Genomic DNA, 26,232 nt, shown 5'->3' with positions numbered 1-26,232 from the left:
AGCCCTGGTAATACAAGTACCAGCAGAAAGATACCCCATGCCCTCTGGGAGTTTATATTCTGATGGAGGGAAACAACACCCAAAGGATGGGAGGAATAAGAGAGGGGGAAAGAAGAAGGTACTCTTCAGAAAGTTCCAGGAGAATACCGTATGTGGTATGGAAAGGAATGAAGATATGGTTGGCTAGGGTCTGCTCCTTAAAATGGAGGTTTGAAGGCAGAAGCCAGCATCCCATCAGGCCACCCATTCTACTTTTGAACAGGTGTAATCTTTAGTACATCTTTTCTGGCATCAGCCTCATTCTGCCCCTTTCCAGTGTCCCTCCAATCTTGCTGGTCCTGCCCTTTGGGAACCAAACAGACAATTCTTTTTTTAATTAATTAAATTTATTTTCCATGTTCCATAATTACCACCATACAACTTAGAGTATTATTTTTCCCTCCTTCCCCCCTCCTTCCCCCCCTCCCCAAGGTGGCATAAAATCCTATATAGGTTCTACACATACATTCCTATTAGATACACTTTCACTATAGTCATGCTGTGCAGAAGAACTAAAATGAATGGGAGAAATCATCTATCAAACCAAAACGCAATACACACAAAAAAATGATCTGTTACATTCTGTGATTGAATTCCATAGATCTTTCTCTGGATGTGGAAGACATTTTACCTTAGAAGACTATTGGGAATTTTTTTTTAAGTCTTTGCATTGCTACGAAGTTCTAAGTCTACCAGAAAAAACTCTCACACACTGTGGTTGTCGCTGTACGCAAAGTTCTCCTGGTTCTGCTCCTTTCACTTAGCATCAGATCATATAAGTCTTTACAGGCCTCTCTGAAGTCCTCCTGCTCATCATTTCTTATAGCACAATAGTATTCCATTACATTCATATACCATAATATATTCAGCCATTCCCCAATTGATGGGCATCCCCTTGATTTTCAGGTTTTGGCCACCACAAAGTGTGCTGCTATAAATATTTTTATACATGTGGGACCCTTTTCCATATTTATGATGTCTTGAGGATGCAGTCCTAGAAGCAATATTGCTGGGTCAAAGGGTATGTATATTTTTGTAGACCTTTGGGTATAGTTCCAAATTGGTCTCCAGAATGGTTGGATCAGCTCACAGCTCCACCAACAATGAATTAGTGCTCCAACTCTCCCACATCCTCTCCAACTTTTATCATCTTCCTGTTCTGTCATGTTTCCCAATCTGATAGGTGTGATGTGGTATCTCAGAGTTGTTTTGATTTACATCTCTCTAATCAAAAGTGATTTAGAGCATTTTTTCATATGACTGTAGATATCCTTAATTTCTTCCTCTGAAAACTGCCTGTTCATATCCTTTGGCTATTTATCAATTGAAGAATGACTTGTATTTTTGTACATTTGACTCAGTTCTCTATATATTCTAAAAATGAGGTCTTTATCATTGACCTTAGCTGTAAAAATTCTTTCCCAGTTTTCTACATCCCTCTGAATTTTGGTTGCATTGGGTTTGGTTGTGCAAAAACTTTTCAGTTTAATGTAATCAAAATTATCCATCTTGCACTTCAGCAAGAGCTAGAAAGAGAAATCCCATTTAAAGCTATGGTAGACACTATAAAATATTTCGGAGTTTATCTGCCAAAACAAACCCAAGGACTATATGAACACAACTACAAGACACTTTTTGCACAAATAAAGTCAGATCTAAGTAAGTGGAAAAATATCAGTTGCTCATGGGTAGGTCAAGCCAATATAATAAAAATGACAATTCTACCTAAATTAATTTACTTATTTAGTGCCATACCAATTAAACTATCAGATAATAATTTTCTAGAGCTGGAAAAAATAGCATGAAAATTCATCTGTAAGAACAAAAGGTCCAGAATATCAAGGGGACTAATGAAAAGAATTGGTAGAGAAGGTGGCCTAGCTCTATCAGATCTCAAATTGTATTATGAAGCAGCAATTATCAAAACCACTTGTTACTGGCTACAAAACAGAAGAGTAGACAAGTGGAACACATTAAGTACTCAAGACACAGTAGAAAATGAATATAGCAATCTACTGTTTGATAAACCCAAGGACCTCAACTTCTGGGATAAGAACTCACTGTTCGACAAAAATGACTGGGAAAACTGGATAAAAGTATGGCAGAAACTAGGCATAGAGCAATGCCTGACACCATGCATGAGAATAAAATCCAAATGGGTACACGGTCTAGGAAAAAAGATTGATAGTATGGACAAATTGGTGGAACAAGGAATAGTGTATTTGTCAGGTTTATGGAGAAAGGAAGAATTTTTGACTAAAGAAGATATAGAAAGCATTATGAAGTGCAAGATGGATAATTTTCAAACAGACAATTCTTAATGGGTATGAGGCACAATCTCCATGGTGATCATTCCTCACTAGCCTTTGCATGATCACTTCTCAGGTATGTTGTAGACATACAGGTTCTTCTCCAGGTAGGGGGGCTCGTGAAAGTCCTCTGCCCCGGTGAGGCTACAGTTATCCCTTCCACATCACAACTTTCCTCATCATGGTTTCCATATATTGTGGGTCGGCATAAGACATTAAATGGGAATTTTGGGGGAGTTTTGTGGAAGCCACAGAGGACAAGCAAAGAGACCAGCTGATGACTCAGAAAAAGTTAAAAAAACTCAGAAATACATGAAATATAGGTATAATGTTGTATGGTATCAAGGGCTGTTATCTTATAATACCACAATAATTTAGTCTTCTCTGATAAAAAGGATGGGGAGAGCCAAGAATTTTTTACAAGGATTTTCCAGATAGCAGGGGCACTGGATCACCAATGTCTGCAATGTGGAAGGGATAACTGTATATTTGAAATCTTTTATTCAGTTCTGGCAACCCTTTTAAGGCAGAAAATAGAGAAGCTGAAAAGGGACTGATGATCTTGCCATTTAGGGATGGATTGAAGGAACTTGCTTTGCTGGCCAAAGGAAAAACTTAGGGCAGGGGCAGACATGATAGTTGTCTTTAAATGTCTGGTGGATGGTCACCTGGAAAAGGCATTTAACTGGCACCACTTGCTCTAAGGGCAGAGCTGGTAACAACAGGTAGAAGTTGAAAAAGAACCAAATTTCTGCTTGATGTAATGATGCACCTGTCCAACCTTGAGAGCTGTCTAAAAGTGGAAAGAGCTCCCTCAGGAAGCAGGTTTTCTCTCCTCGGAGTTCTTCAAGCAGAGGCTTGGATATCCATTTGTCCAGTAAGTTATAGAAGGGATTCTGGTTTAGACTCTGATTTAGACTCCATGGCCACCACAATCCTGACCAACTTGGAAAGTCTGGAATTCTTTTGAGAAAAATAAACTGTTGAGATCAGAAAGAAACTGGCACAAAATAGGAAATTCAAGAATCTTACAAAAGGAATCATCCAGCTATATTCATGATTGTTCACACCGATGATAGAAGGGACATGGTGGAACTCTCCTGCAGCCAGCAAGTCTTCATGATGTTTGGGGAGGAACTGTCTGTCAACTACGCCATGGATTATCTTGAAATACTAAAGAAAAAAGCAGGGAAAAAAGAAGAGAAAGGCATGTCTGTCTCCATGATCTCCCTTCCATGTATCACTTTCTCATCATTCTCATTGTTACTATCCTATTTGACACTTTTTAAATCAATTAACTGGACTCTTGTTTTGGAGGCAGTCAGGGTTAAGTGACTTGCCCAAGGCCACACAGTAAGTGTCCAAAGCCTTATCAGAACTCATATCCTCCTGACTCCAGAACTGATGCTCTAATCCACTGCACCACTTAGCTGTTGCCACTTAACTGGAGTCTTACAACAGTCTCCAAACTGGCTTTCCTGTTTCCCCCTCTAATTTGTCACATACACACACACATGCAAACACATACAAACACACATTCCTTCTCTCACCTTTGCTCATGATCCTCCACTGCATTAAAAAAAAGTCCCTTGGCTCCCCATTACCCAAATAAAAACCTCTAGCACTTCAGTCTGGCATTCAGAGTCCTCTCTTCCACCTTTCCAGCCTTATCTCATACTATGCAGACTCTGACCTGTGCTGTGTACACCATGTTTCACCAACAATGGATTTGTAACTCTCCACTAAAATTCAAACAATTTTTCCTACCTTTCTGCCTTGGCTCAATTAGACCATAGAATGCTGCAGCCGGAAAAAAATGTTCTTGTAGAGTAGAATATCATCAGTGTAAATAAACTTGGAATGGATAATGTTGGAACCCAGAATGTTGGAATCAGATGGGAATGGATCCTTCCAGCTAAGAGCTACGATTCTATAGATAGAGAATGTCTTAGTGGGAAGAGACTAAGAGAGAATGAGACTAGAGAATGAAAAAGCTTAGAACCTTAGAACCCGAAATGTTTAGAACGCAGAATGTTGGAAGGATTCTTAGGACATAGTATGTTCAGAATAGAAGTGATGGAATCTTATCACCAAACAAAGTTTCAAGCGTTGGAGATAAAAGAGGTCCTAGAAAGGAGAACATCTTAGCTCAAACGAATCTTCAGAGAATATTGGAGGTAGAAATATCCTTGAAGATCATCTAGTTAAAAGGGGAAAACAGAGGCTAAGAGAGGGACATTCCCAAGATCTTCACTTCAGTCCTCACCAATGGATGCTGTAAAGAAGGGGCATCAAGATTGGGTTCCCAGTCCTGACCCAAGCTGCTTTGGCAGCTCTGGTTGGTACTGGAATCCTTGCTTCTCAGCCTACATACCTTAATAACGTCCAGGATCTCATCCTCAGATTTGCTCCTAAGGCACTGAACCATGGAGGCAGAATTGTATCCATCACAAGCAGATAGATTGGCAATGACCTACAAAGCAGCACCCACAGAGAGTTAATATTCCCATAGAAGAACTTCTGGCCTGTATCACAATAGAGGAACTCTTTCACATTCATCAGTAACCTAGCAAAGGATAATTTCTATAGGTGAAAATGTAGTAATGGTGAAAAATAGACCAAACTAGATTCTGTATGATACACTAAGAGGGTGAGGCCCCCAATCATGAGCCTACTGTATATAGGACTCAGTACCAGCCAATGAGGATAGGGATGGGTAGGTGCAGTTTATAAAGACACAGTCCCTGCTCCCAAAGAGTTTGGCATTTCGTCAGGAAGACCTAAATATTCATAAAGGACACATGATGGGATCTAGGATGTTGAGGGAGCCCTGACAATGGTTCAGAGAGCTTTGTTCCCAGCTCAGTAACCCAACCCTTTGTGTGACCTTGGACAAGTCACAGAATGACAGAACCAGAGAGGTAGAAGGGACCTCATAGATGATTCCATCTAACCTGCACCTGGACCCCCTCAAGGAATGCTTCCTATGGTTCTGGAAATATCAGAAAATAGAATTTGGAACTAGAAGGGAGTTTGCAAACCATCTAATTAAAGCAACTTTTACAGAGAAAGAAAATGAGTCCTCAACAAGGGAAATGACTTCCTAAAATAACAGGCACAGGAAGAAGTAGAGTCAGGGCCTGTAATTCCACTACATAACCAGCCCCTCCCTCTATATGCCTCAGTTTCTTCCTCTGTAAAATGAGGGGGCTAGACTAGATGATGTCTATGGTAACTTTCAGCATGAACATTCTTTGGGATACCAGTGTACCTTCTCATAACTCAGCAGAGCTGGAAGGACAATGGGACACTGCGCCATGGGGTTGGGAGCCCAATAAGGCTAAGACAGGATAAGAATGATTACAAAGACCAAAGAACAAGGAACTTACATTCACAGCCATTTCTGAGTTGGAAGAAATCAAATCAGGGATGACAACTACACCATTCTCCATGATTGTTCTGTGGAACAAGCCTTTGGACATGGGGGACAATAGCTGGGGAAACAAAGCACAGTAGAGGGGAGGAAGAAGTAGTCACATGGACACCAAGACACTCCTGGATCAGCAGAGACAGAGGAGACTGTGAGTCAAAGCCAGGACTGTTACTTACCCTGACAACCCCTAAGCTAACTATATAGGACAGTCCCAAACAGGGGCCGCTCTAGGTGACCCTGGACCTTGGGCGCTTTGGCACAGCCAGGCCTACAAGACAGATAGAAAAGAGGGCAGAATAGCCTTGGCCATGATCCTGGACTCTCTGGGTGGCTCAGTAATGTGGTATGATAAGATGTCTACACTTTGTAATCCAGCAATGCTATTCCAATGACCTGCCTCCTTATAAGGTCACATTGTTTATTGATTATGAGAAAGCCCAGGGTAGTTGTTAGGATCAAATGACTTCCAATCCAACAGTTTTCCCCACAATATCATAGAAATTTTCCACTTTCCCACCTGCTATTATTATTATTAGCAATATTCTTCCACTGAAGTCTTTCTCCCATACCTTAACACAGACTGAAGGCTATGTCAGTGATGTGCAAACTCATGGGAAAGGAGGGCTACCAAGCCACAAGATCTTTGCCTCTAAGCCCCTGATGGATTCTATGTCCATTATATGAGGGTCAGTCATTCTAAGCTCTCAGAAGCTCACCAACAAAGACTGGAGAGAGCAGATCTGTAGCCACAGCTGGTCACAAAGGCCACCTGGGAAGGCTCAGAGAGGCCCTAAATGGCACTAGGAGGGAAGAGCACCTCAGTGGTGAAATTGGGATCCATTGAGCCTTGAATTATTTCATTAATATCCTGTACATTTCTTTTGCTCTTACTCAATGTTGTTAGTAAGCCTTTAAAAAGGGGTAACTCATCTTCTATCTACAGGCAAGTAAGGCGAAAAAGGGAATAGTTGATTAGCTGTGACTAGAGCAGGGGAGTGTAGTGGAAACGAGCAATCCCAATGGCTTTGAGAGGGGAGAGAAAAGGAGAAGAAGAATAACTCAGGTCCATGAGACTAGTTTTGGCTCAATAGGCCCCCTCAGACTGGGGTCATGTCTTTACCACCTACATGCAAGGAAACACTCCTTCCCCCAGCTGACTCGCCAAAGATGGTCACACAACCAGGATCTCCTCCAAAGTGGGCAATGTTCTTCTGGACCCACCTCAGGGCACCCACCTGATCCAGGTAACCCCAGTTGCCACGTGCATGCTCATCTCCAGTGCTGAAAGCCACATGTTAGACAAGGTTGGAGAATTCTAAAGAAGAGCTCCAGTTCCATCGTATTATGAGATTTAAAGCCCATCCCTTACACCTAGATGATAGGCTGGATAGACAGCTGAACCTAGACCTGGCAGGACCAATATTCCACTACTAGCTGTGTGACCATGGGTTAGTCACTTAGATGTCTGCCTCAGTTACCTCATCTGGAAAATGGAGATAATAATGGCATGTATCTTTTAGTGTTGTTGCAAGGATAGGAACTGTACAAATGTTAGTTGCTGCTGATCTTAATATACAGATGTAAATTGTTGAGATAAATCTAGAATTCCCCCACCTGAAGAACTCCCAATGGAGGCCTCTTTAGTGGCTCACTCTCCTTTTCAGGGGCCACCTCCTCCATACTCCTTTCTTCCCTTCCAGCATACTCACTTCCACCTCCCCACCACTTGCCTTGCCCCAACCCTCACTTCCCCCTGTTTCTTTTTAGCTCTTTCTGTTTTATCCTCCCCTATTAAAATGTCAAGTCAAGTCAAGAAACATTTACTGAGCACCTACTGTGTTCCAGGCACTATACCAATCTCTGGGCAGAAAGAGAAAGGTAAACATAGTCCCTGCCCTCAAGAAGTTTACAGTTTGATCAGGGATACAGCAGGCAAACAGCTGTGCCTCAACCAGATCTATACAGGAGGGATTGGGGATGATCCTGGAGGAAAGGTCCTGGCAGTAAGGAAGACAGGGAGAGTCTTCTTGCAGAAAGTGGGAGTAGCACTGAGTCCTGAAAGAAATCAGAAGGAGGAGAAGTGAAAATGAATAGATTTAATGGAGTATCTTATTCAAGGATTGGGGAGGAGGCAGAGAATATGGAGGAATCTGAGCAGACTAGAGGTAGGAGGAGTCCAGCCTTCTCTACACAAACTCTGCAATCCAGCAACATCATCCTCCTTGCTGTTCTCCTATACAACTCTCTACCTCCCAAGTCTGCCTTTCCCTATCTATCCCTATGACTGGAATTCCTTAAATGAATCTGAGATAGCTCTAATCCCACCTTCTTCAAGGGATCTCATCTTTCCTTCTCTTCCCCTCCCCCACTATGGCGTTGTAGAGCAAGGACACTAGTTTGAGACTTTACAGAAAATTGGTACTGGGGAAGCTAGGAGAAGCATGGGCTTTATTATCATGTGGTACACCAAGCAGGAAGAAATGGAAGCAACACACCCACCCACACATGCACACACACATTATATGATAACCTGCATTGACAGACAAAGACTCAGGACATTCATGTAGGGGCACTCATGTAGACAAATCATATGATGGTAAGGTCTTAGTGGGAGTATGCACTCAGAGAGGGGTCTCAGAAAGTCAGTCTTATACATTGAAGGCATGTTTAGTTTGGTTGGGACAATCAGCACCACATGACAGAGGGCATTCTTAATCCGATCCAGATGTGGTGGTGAAATTCCCCAGGATCCTTAATTGATGTGAGACTCAGGGACACCAAGAGTGGGTGCCAACACACAACCATAGTCAGCTGGGAGTCCATTCAGGAGTGGAGGTTACTCACAGGATCAGAATAAGTCAGGGTACGTGAAAGTACTGGCTGTCAGCTTTTGCTTAAATGTTTTATGGTCCTTAGCACCACTTAGTCTGTGAGTCCATGTTGGAGTCATATCCACTTACAAAAACAACATGACACAGTATATTTCAAAATCACAATTATCACACCTTCTGTCTGAGATTACTTCTCCTTCACCTTGTATATATTTTCTCCCATTAAAATTGAATTCCCTGAGGATAGGAATGGACTTTCTTTTGTATCACAAGCCCTTAGCACAGTGATTAGCATATGATAAGTACAAAAAAATTGCTTGTTAACTGAGTGATTGATTGAATAAGGGGGTCATGGTCTGACCTGTGCTGTAGGAAGACCACTGAGTGGAGGATAAACTGGAGCAGGGAGAGAAGAGGCAAAGAGGCCAACCAAGAAATCATTGTTACTCAAAGTGTAAGATGGTGGGAGCATGCACTGGAGTGGTGGTGGTGTCAGAGGAGAGAAGTGGGCATATATGAGAGATGTAGCAAGGATGAATCAATAAGTCCTGGCAACTGACTGGACATGGGGGAAAGACAACATGTGCAATGGACGATGACACCTACATCACAAGCCCAGGTGACTGGGAGGATGATGGTGTATTTTATTTTTTTGATAGTGTTTTTTTAAATAAATAATAAGGATGCTATGAAGAAGAGATGGCTTGGTGGAAAAGGAAAAGCATTTTGGAAATGTTGAGTTTATAATGTATTTCAGACATACATTTTGAGATTATTGAGATGGGATACTGTAGCTCTCTGGTCTGGAGATTGGAAGCCAAACTGGAGAGAGTGAAGAGTAAGAGAAAATATTCAAACAATAAAAATATTCAAGCTATAAAAGTCTAATCATAAAAGGGAGGAGATATATGTAATGATAGCTAGTGGGGATGTATGAATGGGTGGATGGATGGATCCAGTAATGTTTTTTAAGGACAGAAGAGAAGCATGGGCAGAGAGATTAAACAGTGCAAATGAGAATGATAGAAAGGATAATCTTCTAGAGAAGACTAGACAGAATGGGATCATTTGTGCCCATAGAAAGCTTTGCCTTGTCCAACTCTTCATGTAAGACAAAGGCAAAGGAGGAGATAGCAACAGAAGGCATCTGATCAATGTGAGATAAAGAGGAGGACATATGAGAGGGCTCAGTGGATGGCCTCATTTTTCTCCCAGAAAAATATAAAGTGAAGTTTTGAGTTGACATGGTGAAGAGAGGAGGAACCATGAGAACTTTGAGGGACGCAAAGATTTAGAAAAGCCAATCTGGTCAGTGAAAATTGATTACAGAGGTGCAAAAAATTGCCTTGCCACAGTGAGGACCCAGTCAATATTATGTAACATTAATCTGAATGGATCCAGGTGTAATGTTAAGTTATATTAATGAGAGTTAAAGACCTTCCCAGCCCATTAATAGGTCTCAGAGGAGCCCATTAAGGGAAGCTTGATTGGGGGGGGGAGGGGCTTGTTTGGTAGGAAAGTCCACATCTTTTGTTTCTAATGAGGCACTAAGTCACAAGGGCAATGCCCTCTTGCTCTGAAAAGCGTATATATACTCTGAGGTGAGGTTTTGCTTTGGTGTTCAATCTTTGGAAGAGTTTTCCTGTGAGACACTCTGGACAGTCATTTTAAGGAGCCCCTTGGCTTTGAAAACTCAGATGTTGGTGTTTCTCTCTCTGGTAATGATGTACGTATTGCCTATGATCAGACAGCTGGAAGCCCTGTTTGTTGGTCTTTATGCTATCTTCTCTGTTTGTAATTTCTGTTTGTATTTTCTCTGAAGTTCAGGGTGTTGACTTTTTCCCTTGAATGATATATGTGCTTGATTAAAGTAAGATGGCTGACCCCTTTTAAAGTTACTTTTCTTAGAAAAGCAGATCTAAGAACCTGTGCTAGCAGGTCATCCTGGGTGCCAGGGTGCTTGCTGTTACACCAGGCAATATGGTTTCATGATTTTCTCTAGCTTCCTTCAGTTTTCTTATAAAAAGACAAGGAAAAGGAATGGACAATAGGAGTCATCCAAGGCTGCAGCTTGGCAGGGAAAGGTTTGTCATAGCATAAGAGGTCAGTGTGGACATATAGTGATTCACTAAGGGGTTAAGATGGGGAAGGGAAGAGAGTGCAACCAGGCAATGGTGGTGGACTGGGAAAGAACTAAGGGGTTGGGGGATTGAAACCGAAGGTGAGGATGAAGAACAGGGTTAGGGGTTACAAGGCAGAGAGTCTAGAAGAACGATAAGAGATTATAACAAGATAGAGGAATTTCAAAGTTGATGAACATAGTAACGGAACGCTCATGAGTCAGGGTAAAATCAAGGGTGTTACCATCTCTGTATAAAGTTGAGTTTAGGAGAAATGCATACACTGAGCAACTAAGGAGTGAGAATGTTTAAGGGAATATCAAGATGAATGTTGAGGGCCCTCAGTATGAAGGTGGGAGTTGAGGGAGAGAGAAAGACTGTAAAGAAGGTAAATTGATGTAATTTTATGTAATTTAATGTAAATAAATAAATTGGTAAATGTAATTGATAAAGGAAGGAGAGTGTCCTAGAGGATGGAAAGTAACAGCTACTAGAATCTTGATTGCATGATGAATATTGATTGAATGAACCTCAAAGTAGGAGAAATTTCTGAGTGAGGGTGGCAGAAGGAGAGTCTGGAAGTTGTTGTGGAAAACAAGGAGTGTTTTGACTTCCCTGTGATGGAGTTATTAGTGAAAATGCAAATAGTGCTGGAAATGGTCACCAGGAAAGCTGTCATCAGAAAAAAAGTCAGGGTTTGGTGAGTACAAGAAGGTAGAATGGTAAGAAAGGAAAGAGTTAAAGATGAAAACAGCCTTGTTACTTATGGGGCAGTCATTCCAGAGAGCACAGTGAAAGGGGAGGTAGCTTTAGAGACGACATTACAGAAAACTGGTTTTTGGAAAGCTAATGTAATCATGAGCTTTATTACTTACTTTGTAGAGGAAGACCAGGTTAGGTTAACACAGTAGGACTATCTTGTTTTCTTGTTTTGTAAGACTACCACTTAGTACAGTGCTAAGTGCTTAATAAATGTTTTATCTACCTGCCTATCTCTCTGCTAATCTTTTCATCTACCCATCCATCTAATCTATCTTTAATCTAAGACCAAGGGAGAATTGAATTTATTGGTCATAAGAAACAGGGCCATAATAAGAAACTGGGTCATCTGGCCATAAATCTAGTGGTTTTTCTTTTCTATCATGACTAGCTTGTGGGAGAGGCAATGGAAGGCAAGAGATATGTCTTCTAATCAGGAATATATCAAGATTCCATTCAGAACACTTAGTTGTGTTTTTCACACCCACTCAGTGATTTTTAACCACTCAGAGATTTGGGAGCTCATTGGGGAAAACATAGTTGTATTCACATTTCACTGGGGTCAAATCTCACCTAAAGAACCCAAGGATACCTAGCGTGTACTGGATGGTGACCACTACCACATTCTGGGAGGAAGATAATATCGAACCATCATACATGGAAGCAGAGCTGACAATGAGACCACCACCATGGATCCACAGCATCACCTGCAGAAATCAGACATGGTTTTTTTTACAGGAACAAAGGCCATCAAACATGTCTCTGCTGCCCCCTTGCTCAACAGGAAAATATTATATCCTGTTATCTTGTGACCAAGGGTAAAGTAGCTTTAAATGTGTGTGAATTCACTTATCATGATACTGTATATCAAGAGTTGACAGGATTTGCATCAGAGCCCACTTGATTTGACTCAGAAGCAGGTCAGATCTTCCTTGGAATCTTCCTGGCAGAGGCCCCTGAGGGCCTCTCACTGCCAAAGATACACAAGGACTTAAACAGCCTTTCCTAAGGCATTTTTGTTCCCATGGGAACAGGGAAAGGAGGCAGGGCTTCCTTCTAAGGGATACAAAACCAACCAGATAATAAAAAATGCACTCTGGGTAATAAGTTCTTCATGTCACATCATCTTGTGAGTGTTTCAACAGTGACCCAGAGAACTTTTCTATGTAACAGCAGCAGCTTTCTCAAATCCAAGGTAAGCAGCTAGAATACTTTGCCAGCACATGGCTATGCCTTCTATTGGCTCTTTTCAAAAATTTATCTTATTTACAATTTATGGAATAAAACAAGCATTTCTTTAATATAGTATAATAAAAAAGATGATTGCACATTAAAATGCAAATCTACTATGTACAACTTTGCTGTTCTTTTAAAATATACAATGAAGCTATAAAAGAAAATTCTTTCTTTTGGTTCTTGTAAATTACTTAATAGTGTGAAGTATCAACTGATTCAAACCCATTTCAGTGATTCTGACTCCTTATTTACCCATCTCTTGCCCATTAGCCTGTGTTTAATCCCTCCCATTGTATCTGCACTGTGGAGATAGGGTAGAGCAGGAAGGGATGTCATTTCAGACTTATATGACTGACACCCAAAAAATTCCCTAACTCCCTTATAGAAGACAACAGTAATTTTCAGCCAAGGCTAAGTGGTAGGGGGAATATACAGTTCTGCCCCTTACTATCTGTATGACATTCTGTAAATCACTTAATGTCTCTCAGCCTCAGTTTCCTAATCTTTCAAATGGGGGTATTGTGCTAGGGAGTCTCCAAAATCCCTTTCAGCTCTCAAACAAAAGATTAGGAAACTGAGGCCTAGAGACATTAAGTGATTTACAGAAGGTCATACAGATAGTAAGAGGCAGAGCTGGGATTTGACCTCAGGAGTTCTTATTCTAAGTCCTCTGCTCTCTTCCAAGCTCTAAGCGCTCCATAGCACCTGCTTCAGCTGTCTTCATGGCTATTGGAACAAATTGTTCTCATCTGCCCATTCTTCCGGGGGAAATCTTCACGTGCTTGCAGTAGACACCCTCCTAACTCACCAAAGAGTTTGAGACCCCTTGGTTACCCTCAATCTGGTTTAGCCCATCTGCAAAATGGGTTACCAGGGTGTGACTGCTGCTAATCTTATAGCTTTTTGGAACTACAGGTGAGAATTGGGTGGAACAGGTGGTCACCGAAAGTGGAAAGCAGCCCTGAAAAGGTCTCAGCAGCCTTCACATCAGAGACACTAGTTTTCCCTGTACACACCTGCACTCCTCACACAATATTCTGAAGATCACCTGGCAAGGTAAGGTACCAGACACTGAGGTCCTTACTCGAACTAAACTGCCAAGCATTCAAACTCTGCTTTAGAGAGCACAACTCCGATGGGCTGGCCACATTGTTCAAGTGCAAAATGTATGCTTGCCTAAAAAATCTTTTTTATGGAGAAATCACACAGGGCAAGCATTCACATGGTGGTCGGAAGAAGTGATACAAGGACACTCGAAAGGTTTTTCTTAACAACTTTGGAATTGATTGCGTGACATGGGAGACACTAGCACAGGACTTGCCAGCATGGTGTGCCCACATCAGAGAAGCTGTTGTGTTCCATGAGCAACGAAAAATTGAAATAGTTCAAACGAAACACAGGATGTGCAAATTTGGAGTATTCACCTCAAATGTTCTCATGGACTCTCTGCGCCCATCCTGTGATAGAGCATTCCAAGCTTATATTGGTTTGATCGGCCACAGTCAGAGACACTGTAACTTGACCCTAGCATAGTGATGTCATTTTGATCCTCTTCTAGAACAAAGGACAACCAACCATCCTTTCTTCACTACACCCTGTGGTTTGTTTGCTCCTACCGGCATCTCCCCTCCCACTTTCCATTCAAAACATAAACCCGTACAAACAATGTACAAAACAATGAAGACAACTGTAAGATCTTTCTTTCTGGTATACCAGGTCTGAACCCAGGGTTGCTGAACTTTGCCTGAGCATGCTAAGTTTCTCTTGGACAAAAGTTCTCTGCCCCATGGAACCAGGCAACCTCATGGGTCCCCAGCTCACTCCTTCCTTCCAGGTGCCCTGTAGTTTCCTGGAAGCAATAGAAATCCATTTCTTGTTTCCCTTTGCTGGGCCAGCATGAGTGACATTTCTTCCAGTTTTCTCATCCTCCAAGGTCTAGAGTATTCCAAACTTCAAATTCCTTTATTAAAACAGCTCAGATAATCCTATATTTAGGAAGTTGCTCTGAGGTTGTGGTATATTCATTCATTCAATACATTAATTTATCACCTACTCTGTGCTCTGTGCTCTGAGCAAAGCTCTGTGATGAGTATTTTGAATGACTAGATTCCTGCCCTCAGTCAATCAGGGGACAAGGAAAGGATACAGATCTAAGAACTATAACATAGACTGATACAGTCTGTACTGGGGGCAGCTAGAGTGCTGGGTAGAGCACCGGGCCTGCAGTCAGAAAGATTAATCTTTCTGAGTTCAAATAGAACATCAGACACTTACCAGCTGTTTGACCCTGAGGAAGTCACTTATCCCTGGTTGCCTGTTTCATGATCTGTTTCATCTGTATCAGAAGGAAGTGGCAAACTATTCCAGTATTTTAAAAAGAAAACCTCAAATGGAATCATGAAGAATTGGGCACAACTGAATAATGATCAAACAGCGACATAGTCTGTATTAAGTGTCATAATGTATATGATAAGTAGCATAAAGGAGATCAAAATATCATTACAATATTTCAGAGGAGAGAGAAAGCACACCTCTCTTTGTATCCCCAGCACTAAGGGGAAGGGTTCTAGGCTTGTAGAAATGGTTGCTGAGTTAAATGTTGGATTCTTGAGGTTCAGAGAAGGCTTCATGGGCAGATGACATTTGAAAAGTTTGTTTCACTATCATTTATTTTAAGAAAGGATCCTCACGTAGATGATAGAGGGCTAACCTTAGATTGAGAAGGACTAGGTTCAAGTCCTGCCTTGGACATATGTGAGATATGTGATCACAAAGATATGACTTAACATCTCAGTACACCAGACAAGCCAAGACTCTGAGTTAAAAAATAGGTTCTTATCTTCATCAACAGAGAGAGTTTCCACATGATGAAGTTCCCTACAAAAATGAGGTGAAAGGTCTGGAAAGAGATCAAGAAATGTTTGGAAGGTAATGCTTTATTAAAGCTTTCCTCTTGTTCCTTAAGCAATAATAACTTATAACAGAAATTGATATTATTCCTGATCATGGAACCAACTCCCTGAAGTTATTTCAATCACTTTTAGTCATATCCAACTCTGCGTCATCCCATTTGAGGTTTTCTGGGCAGAGATACTGGAGTGGTTTGCTATTTCCTTCTCCAGATTATTTTACAGATGAGGAAACTGAGGTAAACAGGGTGAAGTGACTTGCCCAGGGTCAAATAGCTAGTAAGTGTCTGAGGTCAGATCTGAATTCAGGAAAATGAATTACCCTGATTTGAGGCCAGGTACTCTATCCACTGCGCCACCTAGATGCTTTGAAGTAATAAGGAGGTAGATTCCAGCCTCATAGAAGCTAATATTCACTAACAATGTGATTTGTTGCCCAAGAGTAGAGTTGACTGCCTTGAGAAATAATGAACTCCCTGACCTGGACAACTTCAAGGAAGGCTAGATGACTTGCCAAAGAGATTTAGAGAGAATGACTGTTCCTAAGCTGCTGGAAAGAGTGGTCTCCAAGGTCCCACTCACTTCTGATGCCCTAGGATTCTCATCCCCTGCTGTGAAAGTTACAGAGGTCTGGTTTACTGGCAATTTGGCCCCCTTCTTTGCATGGACAGGAACATAGATATTGAGGTACAAACAGTCTTCAGAACTGATAGTAATAGGGATGTTCATTTTCATGACCCTTGCCATTTTTTCTAGGAGAGTAATACCCTGCAAACACCTGTAAAACACAAGAGATGACAAATCAGAATAGAATTACCTAAAGATGATAATAATAACAGAGTGCTTTGAGGTTTGCAAAGCACCTTACAAACATGACCTCAATTAACTCTCACAATGCCCTTGAGAGGTAGGTGCCATTATTAGCTCTATTTTACAGATGAAGAAACTGAGGCAGGCAACAGTGCAGTGACTTGCCAACATTTCACAGCTTCCTATAGAGTCTTTCTTATTGTTCACCAGTTATTGAAATTTGGGTTTGTTTGGGCTTGTTGGCAATTGTTAAGTTGGAAACAAAGTACTTTTTTAAATTAAAAAAACCTTCAACCCAAATAGATATTACTAAGAGGTGAATAGCTGTACATATCACAGTGTGTGAATGTCATGGAACATGGTTGCATTGTAAGTGAGGATGAATGTGTGGAAGTCAGAAAACCTGCTACAGATCCATGAAAGTCGAGCTAGACTGGTACAGACTAGAAGCATTTTAACAGGAGCAACACTGTTGGCCATAATGTTAGTTGGACTTTGTTTGAGACTGGCATTATGTTGGGGGAATAGGAAATAGGCTGGGTTATGGAATGGCCAATGAGTGTGGGCTCCTCAAACTGTTTAAAAAGCGTAATGAAAGTGTTGGAAACAAAAGACTGAATTCTGTTTCCACAGGGATAAAACTCCTCCCAGCTTTAAGTGACAGCAGCTACTCAGAGTTGTGACCTTGTGTGATCAGGCAAAAGGTGAGAAACTTGTGCCCAGGCTGGATGAGCTGTTTGAAGGGAAGCCTATCACAGTGGAGAACAAGAAGTGAGGTGATCAGGAGGCTTCCTCTAATCAATAGATGGCAAGGCGGGAGATTTGAATTTGGAACAGTGTAAGAAGGCTTTCATTGGTCTGAATAATTGTAGCAGTCCCTTAGGAGCTACCTGTTCATAATGAACGTAAAAATTAATAAAAAACTTTCCTGATTTCACAAGTATTGTTCATTGTTTAAGGTGAGCATGTTTCTCGCAGTTGGGAACTCGTTTGTTACAAGGGATTAGATTCCTTTATCTCTAAGCTCTCCCCCTCCTTTCTGAACCTATCCTTCTGTGAATCCTGGCTTTGTTATTTACTAGCTTTGTGACCTTGGGGGAGTCGCTTAATTTCTGTTGTTTAGGCCTGTCTGATCCTTCATGAACCCATTTCAGGTTTCTTGACAGAGATTCCAGAGTGATTTGCCATTTTCTTCTCTAGCACATTTTAAAGATGAGGAAGTTGAGGCAAAGAGGGTGAGGTGACTTGCCCAGGGTCACACAGCTAGTAAGTATTTGAGGCCAGATTTGAAATCAGGTCTTTCTGACTGCAGAGCAAGTATTCTATCTGCTTAGCCACCAAGAAGTCTCTAATTTCTCTTAGCATTTGTTTTCTTATCTGAAGTAATATGTGTACTCACTACCTTACATTCGTTTTGCTGAAGTCTGCTGTTCTGTAAAATCTAAATTAATGTGAACTATTATCATGAAGTAATGATTTGAGGCCTCACAGACCAGGGACCATTCATTTCTTTAACAAATGTTTAACAAATGTCTCCTGTGTGCAGAGCACATGGAGACAAAATGTGGGTAAGATACACGATGTCTTGTGCTTATCTAGTAAGAAGAGGAATGAGGAAGGTGCTTGCATTGGTGGATGAGCAGTGGCATCTCTCACATGACTCCATGTATCTGGTGGTTGTGGAGGAGAAAATCTTAGGGCTCCCACAGGGGGTTTGGCAAAGGGAATTCCCAGGAAAACATTGACAATTTTGTCAATCCCCTTGGTACTGATTTAGTCCCTTGGATCTGTCCAGACTCAGTGGTCCTGATGAGGTCATCTGCATGATGCCCTGTGAACAAAAGGGTGAGAAATCCTTAGGAGCAGAAGCTTGAACTGATGTCCAAATACCCCATCTGCCCACGCACCTTATTCCAAAACATTTTGTTTCATTAGATGTAAGTGCAAGCCTCTTCCTATTTCTCCCACGATTCTTTTCATTTCCCTTAAAGATCTCTAGGGATGGAGAACTTACTCCATAAAAGGGCCATTTGCACTTTTAGGGAGCTCTGGCACAGACTCAGGAGCTGTCCAGCTTTGGGAATTCTGAATCACAAGATCAAAGCAATTGCTCCCCAACAATCCCACCCTCAACACAGCTTAGAGCTAAAAACCAGTTCCATGTAGTTTATCAGTATGATCCAATTGAACAGAGAATTAATGAGCAGTTGCTATGGGCAATGAATGCCCTCAACTCTGAACTGAGGATAGAATGGCTGGAATTTACATTCTCCTAGAGAACAATGACATGTGCACCAAGTGCTAGAACTACAAAGGAGAGGTATAAAGGAGAGTTCCAGGCAAAGATCTATGAAAACATATGAGCAAGGTCAGAAAAAGCTTTGCAATAAATGACAGAGCCCAAACTGGGTCTTTAATGAAGAATCTTCAACAGAACTAGACTGGGAGAAGTGCTTTCTGGGTATAGGAAAGATAGTAGACAAAGAAGAGAGATAGAGGATCTCAGGAAAAGAAAGGCAGATGGAAAGTAGTTACATTGGGCTACAGCATATGTCAGAAAGACTCATTATCCTGAGTTCCCATCCAACCTCAGACACTTACCATCTGTGTGACTCTGGGCAACTCATTTTACCTGTTTGCCCTCAGTTTCCTTATCTGTAAAATGAGCTGGAGAAGGAACTGGCAAATCACCTCCAGTATCTTCTCCAAGAAAACCCCAAATAGGGTCACCAAGAGTCATACATAACCAAAAAATGACAGAAAACAATATGACAAATGTAAATATAGTAGCAGGAGATAAGACTGGATGCACAGAGTGCTGGATTGGGGCTCAGAGGATAGGGGTTCTAATCACAGCTCGCCCATTTACCGCCTGTCTGATCTTGTTACAGTTCCTTTACCTTCCCTAATTGTCTTCAATGTTCTTTAAGACTCTTCCCAGCTCTACATCCTAGAATCTAAGTGCTACAGACTGACTGTCAGAGCATATGGCCATGTTCTTCCTGGATCCCAAGTAGAAGGGCCAGGTGTGCCTCCAAAAGATTAGAGCTCCCCTTTTATCAAAGGAGATCAAAGTGTAGCCCAATATAAAATTCATGGAAGGGACTTTAGCATGCATCAGGTGGGCTTCAGTTTCTCCTCTATAATAATAGTGATTTAGAAGGATGAAAATAAAGAAATAACCCAAAGCCTCCAGCCTCAGGGTTAAGAACTCACTATTTGATAAAAACTGCTGGGAAAACTGGAAAACAGTATGGCAAAAACCAAGAATACACCAACATCTCATATGATATGCAAAGGTAAGGTCAAAATGAGTACATGATTTCGACATAAAGGGTGATACCATAAGCAAATTGGGAGAGTAAGCAACAGTTTGCCTGTCAGATTTATGGAGAAGAGAAAAATTTGTGACTAAACAAGAGCTAGAGAACATTATGAAATGCAAAATGGATCTCTTGGATTACATTAAATTAAAAAGGATTTGCACAAACAAAACCAACATAACCAAGATTAGAAGAAAAGGAGAAAGATGCGAAACCATTTTTAAATAAAGGCCTCACTTCTCAAATACACAGAGAACTAAGTCAAATTTATCAGACTACAAATCATGCCCCAACTGATAAATGGTCAAAGGGTATGAATAGACAGTTTCCAGATGAAGAAATTAAAGCTATCTATAGCTATATAAAATGCTTTGAACAACTACTGATTAGACAAATGCAAATTAATACAGCTCTGAGGTACTATTTCACACCACCAGACTGACTAATACGACAGAAAAAGGGAAATTATAAATGTTGGAAAAGATGTGGGAAAATTGGAACATTAATGTACTGTTGGTAGAGTTGTGAACTGACACAATCATTCCAGAGAAATTTGGAACTATGCCTAAAGGGCAATCAAACTGTGCATATTCTGTGATCCAGTAATGCCACTACTAGGTCTGTAGCCCAAAAAGACCATTTAGGGGAAAGGACCCACATGTCCAAAAATGTTTATAGCAGCTCTTTTTGTGGTGGTCAAGAATTGGAAATTGAGGGGATTCCCATCAATTGGAGAATGGCTAAAAAAGTTGTGGTATGTAAATATAATGGAATATTTTTGTTTTATGAGAAATGATAAGTGGGTGGATTTCATAAAAACCTGGAACCAGGAGAACATTGTACATAGTAAGAGTAACATTGTGCAATGATCCACTATGAATCACTCAGCTCTTCTCAGCAATACAATGATCCAAGACAATTCCAAAAGTCTCATGATGGAAAATTCTACCCACATCCACAGAGAGAATTATGGTGTGTGAATGTAGATCGGAACATACCATTTTCACTTGTTTTCCCTTTTGTTCTGTTTTTTCTTTCGCAACATGACTAACATGGAAATTTGTTTACATTATTGCAAATCTTTAACCTATATCAGATTGCTTGCCATCTTGTGGAGGTTGAATGGGAGGAAGGGGAGGAGAAAAAATTTGAGACTGAAAATCTTATAAAATATGAATGTTGAAAACTATCTTTACATGTAATGGAATAGAATAAAATAGTATTTACCAAAAAAGAAAGAAAAGAAGGAAGGACTGAAGGAAGGAAAGAAGGAAGAAAGGAAGGGAAAATAAAGAAATAAGCTGTGCCATATTTTCTCATGCAAACACAGAGCTCCTATTTCCAGTCTATAAAAGGTTCCTCCCCTCAATCCTCACTCTTATCTGCCTCCTTGAAAATGGTTGACCTTTCCCTTTCTTCCCACCCCACTTCCCAGAAGCTGATAGAAGAGTTTTTGTATATAACACATGGAGAGGGCATCGATTTCTCAGCAGTAAGCCTAGTTTTGCCTCCTAAAATCAAACTAGCAATAATCCTTCACCTCCAGCCCACCCACCCAATTGGGGGCAGCTAGGTGGTGCAGTGGATAGAGCACTAGTGCAGGAGTCAGGAGGACCTGAGTTCAAATCTCACCTCAGACACTTGACACTCACTAGCTGTGTGACCTTGGGCAAGTCACTTAACCCCAGTTGCCTCATCCTGGGTCATCTCCAGTCATCCTGATGAAGATCTGGTCACTGGATTCAGATGGCTCTGGAGGAGAAGTGAGGCTGGTGACCTGCACAGCCCTCCCTCACTCAAAAAAAACCAAAGTCAAGTGCAAGTCATGTCATCATTTCTCTGATGACATGGTCTTCTTCAGCAATGAAGGACGCACACATACCCACCCAATCAGTCAATGAGGGCAATAAGAGAAAAAACAATGCACCAGCCCCATATTTCCAATGGGAAAATCAAAGGACTCCTCTCATGTCCCTCCAGAAATCATCCTCTACTCTGGGTCAGTCTGGCAGAGCTGCTCACCTGGGGCTTGAATCAGGATCTCCAGGATCCCCAATATCAGGACCTTGGGCAGCAGGGAAATCTTCCACATCTTTCCCTCTGCACAGCTTTCTGGTTATGTCTAATCTAATCCCAGGTCTATCCTTAAAAACAGAAAGAATTGGATCAAAGGGCACCCAGGGAAACTGGGGCTAAGGATTGCTTAACAGACTTCCTCCTCAGAACTTCTCTTGGAGATATTTGGAAAAAAAATTTAGATTGAACCTCTTAAGGCTAAAGATAGATCTGAACATTTTCCTATCCTTCAGGAATGTGCTGATAAATGTATAATAACCAACTTTCTGGAAAAGAAAAACAAACAAATAAATGTACCCATGACTCACTTAAACTTAATCTGTATCAGTAACATTGTTCCCAACACTTTCTTAAGTCTAGACATAAGCAAAAATGATAAATCAAGCCCTGAACTGCGAATTTTCTGATTGCAGAGGTGCAAATTTGACAATGATTTCACAAGAGCCTGTCTGAGCTGCCCTCACCATTGCAACAAAAGTGCCAAGGGTCAAAACCCAAATTACACAACCTAACCACCTTCCTTCTCCTTTTCTGGAGACTTCTATGACCTTTCCTGCCTTGAAGCTTTTCAGTTCTGGTTTCCTTAGCAATGGTTTACCATTTCCTTCTCTGGCTCATTTTACAAATGAGGAAACTGAAGTCAACAGGGTTAAGTGACTTGCCCAGGGTCACACATCTAGTAGGTGTTTGAGGCAGGATTTGAACAGCCAGTGTTAAGCTCTAGGAATACAAACACTAACAGAAGACAGCCCCTGCCCTCTGGGAGCTTACATTCTCTTGGAGGGAAACAGCACATAAAGGATGGGGGGGGGGGGAGGAGAGGAAAAGAGGAAGATAACATTCAGAAAATACCAGGGGAGTAAGGAATGTGGTACGGAGAGGAATGAAGACATGGTTGACTAGGACTGGCTCCTTAAAATGGAAGTTTGAAGAACTCCTGTCAGGCAGAAACCAGGACCTCACCAGGCTGCCCATTCTAGTACTGAATAGGTCTAATCCTTAGTACATCTTTCAAAGCATCAAGCTTAATTTTACCCCTTTGCAGCTTCCCCCCAAAATTGTTGGTCCTGCCCTTTGGGAACCAGACAGACCAAGTCCACATAGAAGTTGGTCTAGATGGTTTCTCATATGTCTTTTGATTCCAAGACCCTATTGTTTGGCCAGTCTCCACCCACTCTTCTATGGGGGCCCCCAGCAAAAACACAATATGGTTCCAAGGACCTTCCCCAAGATGTGGAAATGTATTTCAATGGCTCTGTTAGGAACTGGAGGCCCTGAAATGTACCCAGTCACAGCCAGTTCCCTTCAAGGTGGAATGTGGTTTAGAACTATAAGTGTACAGAAAGGTGAAAGGAAGAGTCTCTCCAAACCTCAGCTTCCCCATCTGTAAAATTAGGGGTTTGGAGAGAAGGAAACAACCATTTTTAAACACCAATAAGTGCCAGGCCCTGAGTTAGCACTTCACAAGTATCTCATTTGATCCTCACAACAACCCTGGGAATTACGTGCTATTGTTGTCACTCCAATTTTATAGTTGAGGGGATTGAGGAAATTGTCCAGGAGCATGCCGATGGTAAGCATCTGAGACCAGATTTGAACTGAGGTCTTTCTGACTCCTGACCAATTGTTCCAACCACTGCACCACTTTGTTCACTCTAGGAAACTGTGGGAAAAAGTCACAGCTGTACACAGGGGGCTCCAGAAAGTCAGAAAGAATCACTGAGACTATGATTGCCCTCTGGAATGGTCAGAGCCTTGTCTGGGGGTGGTAAAGACTGGTGTACAGTCTGAGCCCTAGCAATTTGTACTCAGAGTGACTGATTTGGTGAGTGAAGAACAGTTATGTGAGGTGAACCAGTTCACTTCCTCCCCTTGCTAGCTTGAACCCCTCTTCCCTGAGAAAGGACTAAAATCTGGATTGCCAATCAAGAGAAAGACATTTTTTGGTTCACAATGAGCTTAACCATCCGTTATGCTTTGCATGCTCTGACATAACAGGCATGTTTTGCTTTGTTCTCTGAGTGAACCCAAGCCGTCCTGACTGGGAATTTTCTTCTGCCCAGGACATGGCTCACAGAACATTTCCTTTATCTTTTTATGGTCCTCCATTGTTGCAAGCACTATCTTGACTCCTCACCTCCATTTTATGACATCCTATATTTAGAGTTGGCAGAAAACCAGAAATCTTGGGGCCAGACCATTTTATGAAACTATAACTTTGACTAACAAAGGACACGGGCATCCTGAGCCAGGAAGGGATGGAGGGGTGAGAGGGAATTGTTCTGAAGATATAAGGTCCCCTTTGTCTATCCTCCTTGAGCTCATTTTCACAATTAACTTCCATGCACATTTCCATATGTATAATTCACCATATTTCAGAGAAATAAGCATGCATATGCAGCTGAATTTTGTTTGTTGTTCTTAGAATAAACTCTGCAAAGGTTGACAGTTGACGGTGAGAAGATGGCAAGGTTAATGTGAGAAAGTTTAATGAATATATAAAGAAAGAAGAGTAACTGAGAGAGTGTACAAGGCATAACTTTTGTTCTATCCTATATTAAGGGAAGAGAGCTGAAATTGAGTCAGGGGTCAGCTTAGCACTGAAGGTCCTGCACAATCTGGCTCCACAGCTTATGTTCTAGTTCGGCCGGTCTTCTTGCAGTCTCTGGCACAGGACATTTCATCTCCTGTCTCTACAAGCAGTTCCACATGTCTGGAATGCACTCAGTCCTCATCACTTCCTCGCAGAGTTAGGGAGGTTATAAAGGTCATTGTTGACCATGGCATGGGCCTCAGAGGAACCTTCCATCTCTGAGATTATATGATTCTTCCAGTGCTTGCCTCCCCTCATACCAAGGAGTAGAGCTTCAATGAGGCTCCCAGTAAACAACCAAAATGGAATTCATTGCATGATATGGGAGATGTTGGCCCAGGACCATCTAGCATGGCATGCCCTCATCAGAGAAAGTTTTGTGCTCTATGAGCAAAGCAGAATTGAACTACCTCAAAAGAAACACAAGATGCACAAATTTAGGGAAGCTACCTCAAATGTTCATATGGACTATTTGTGGATGACCTGTGGTAGAGCATTCTGACCTCATATTGCTCTGATCAACTACAGTTGGACACACAGTAACTTGATTCTAAAATAGTGATGTCCTTGTGGTCTTCTTTCAGAAAGGACAATAATATTATATTATATATTATTATATTATAATATACATTATATATAAAATAATTATATATAAATATGTAATAAAGATGTAAAATAATTCTATATAATATATATATGCACACACACATACAAACACACACACACATGCAAACAAGTTCCACTCCATCATTTTGTGGGCCCTGTTGGTTCAGAGTGAATTCAAATAGCCACATTTCTCTTTTGGTCAGATATCCTGAGCATCTTCCCCTCTCAGAATGAACTTTTATCTGACTAGGTAAAAGAGGTCATTGTTTGCCTCAAACAATGACAACAACAAGAAGACAGGATTCTTATTCAGGTGTAGGTTGGACTCATGGTCTCCGTGGACCCTTCCATTTCTGCCATTCTGTGGCCCTGCTCACCCTGTGACCCTGGAGAATAGGAGCTGCCAATGCGAGGTCTTAAGCAAACAGATGACATGACTCTCAGAACCTTCCCTGGGTTGCTCTCTTTCCATTGACATCATGCCAAGAATTGACCCCAGGGCAGGGGGGACCTGTTTCAATAGCTTTCCAGGAACTGGCACTGCATGCCCTTAAATGAGTCCAGCTCAACCAGTTTCCTCCAAGCTAGAATGCAGCTAGAACTACATCTGGACAAAAAGAGAAAAGGGACTCTTTCAAGAAAGCTCAAGTTCTATGGTACATATATAGGTGAATGAGCACTAGCCTTGGAATCAGAAAGACCTGAGTTCAAATCCTGACTCAGACACTTGATTGGTTGGTTGTTGTCTTATTTTCTTGAAGAAGACCAGAATGACATTACTATGTTGGAGTCAAGGTACAGTGTGACTGCCTCTGACTGAGCAGACCAACATGAGCCCAGAAGGCTCCACCACAGGTCAGACACAGATAGTCCATGTGAACGTTTGAAGGGGAGCCTTCTCTAAATCTGTGTATTTCACATTTATTTTGAGCTAGTGTAATTCTGCATCACTCAGAGCACAGCATCTTCTTTGATGCAGCGTGACAAGCTAGGTGGTTCTTTGCCAGTGTCCATCACGTCATGCAATCAATTCCAAAATTGTTCAGAGAGAACTTGAGAGCATCCGTGTATCACTTTGTTCCATCTCCAGGTACTTACCTTGCATGAGTTCTCCAAAAAAACAGTCTTTTAAGCAAATAAATATTTGGCATTTGAACAACATTGCCCACTAGCTGTATGATTCTAGGC

The 26,232-nt window shown here is 41.5% G+C and overlaps 1 protein-coding gene across 1 annotated transcript; it reads right to left on the bottom strand.

Annotated features, from left to right (window-relative positions):
- Nucleotides 1–3,048: 3,048 nt before the first annotated feature.
- On the bottom strand, nt 3,049–21,877 carry LOC140519908 (pyrethroid hydrolase Ces2e-like). The gene is given in 11 exon segments (XM_072633429.1): nt 3,049–3,141; nt 3,381–3,521; nt 4,723–4,821; nt 5,449–5,451; nt 5,738–5,842; nt 6,909–7,062; nt 12,065–12,198; nt 16,276–16,414; nt 18,074–18,221; nt 18,224–18,277; nt 21,792–21,877. Coding segments are annotated over 11 exon segments (1,140 nt in total). The 5' UTR covers nt 21,862–21,877.
- Nucleotides 21,878–26,232: the final 4,355 nt, after the last annotated feature.

Source organism: Notamacropus eugenii, chromosome 1 (assembly GCF_028372415.1).
Source record: "Notamacropus eugenii isolate mMacEug1 chromosome 1, mMacEug1.pri_v2, whole genome shotgun sequence".
Lineage (NCBI taxonomy): Eukaryota > Metazoa > Chordata > Mammalia > Diprotodontia > Macropodidae > Notamacropus > Notamacropus eugenii.
The sequence above is the reverse complement of the archived record's forward strand: the minus strand, read 5'-3'. Positions and strand labels throughout refer to the sequence as shown.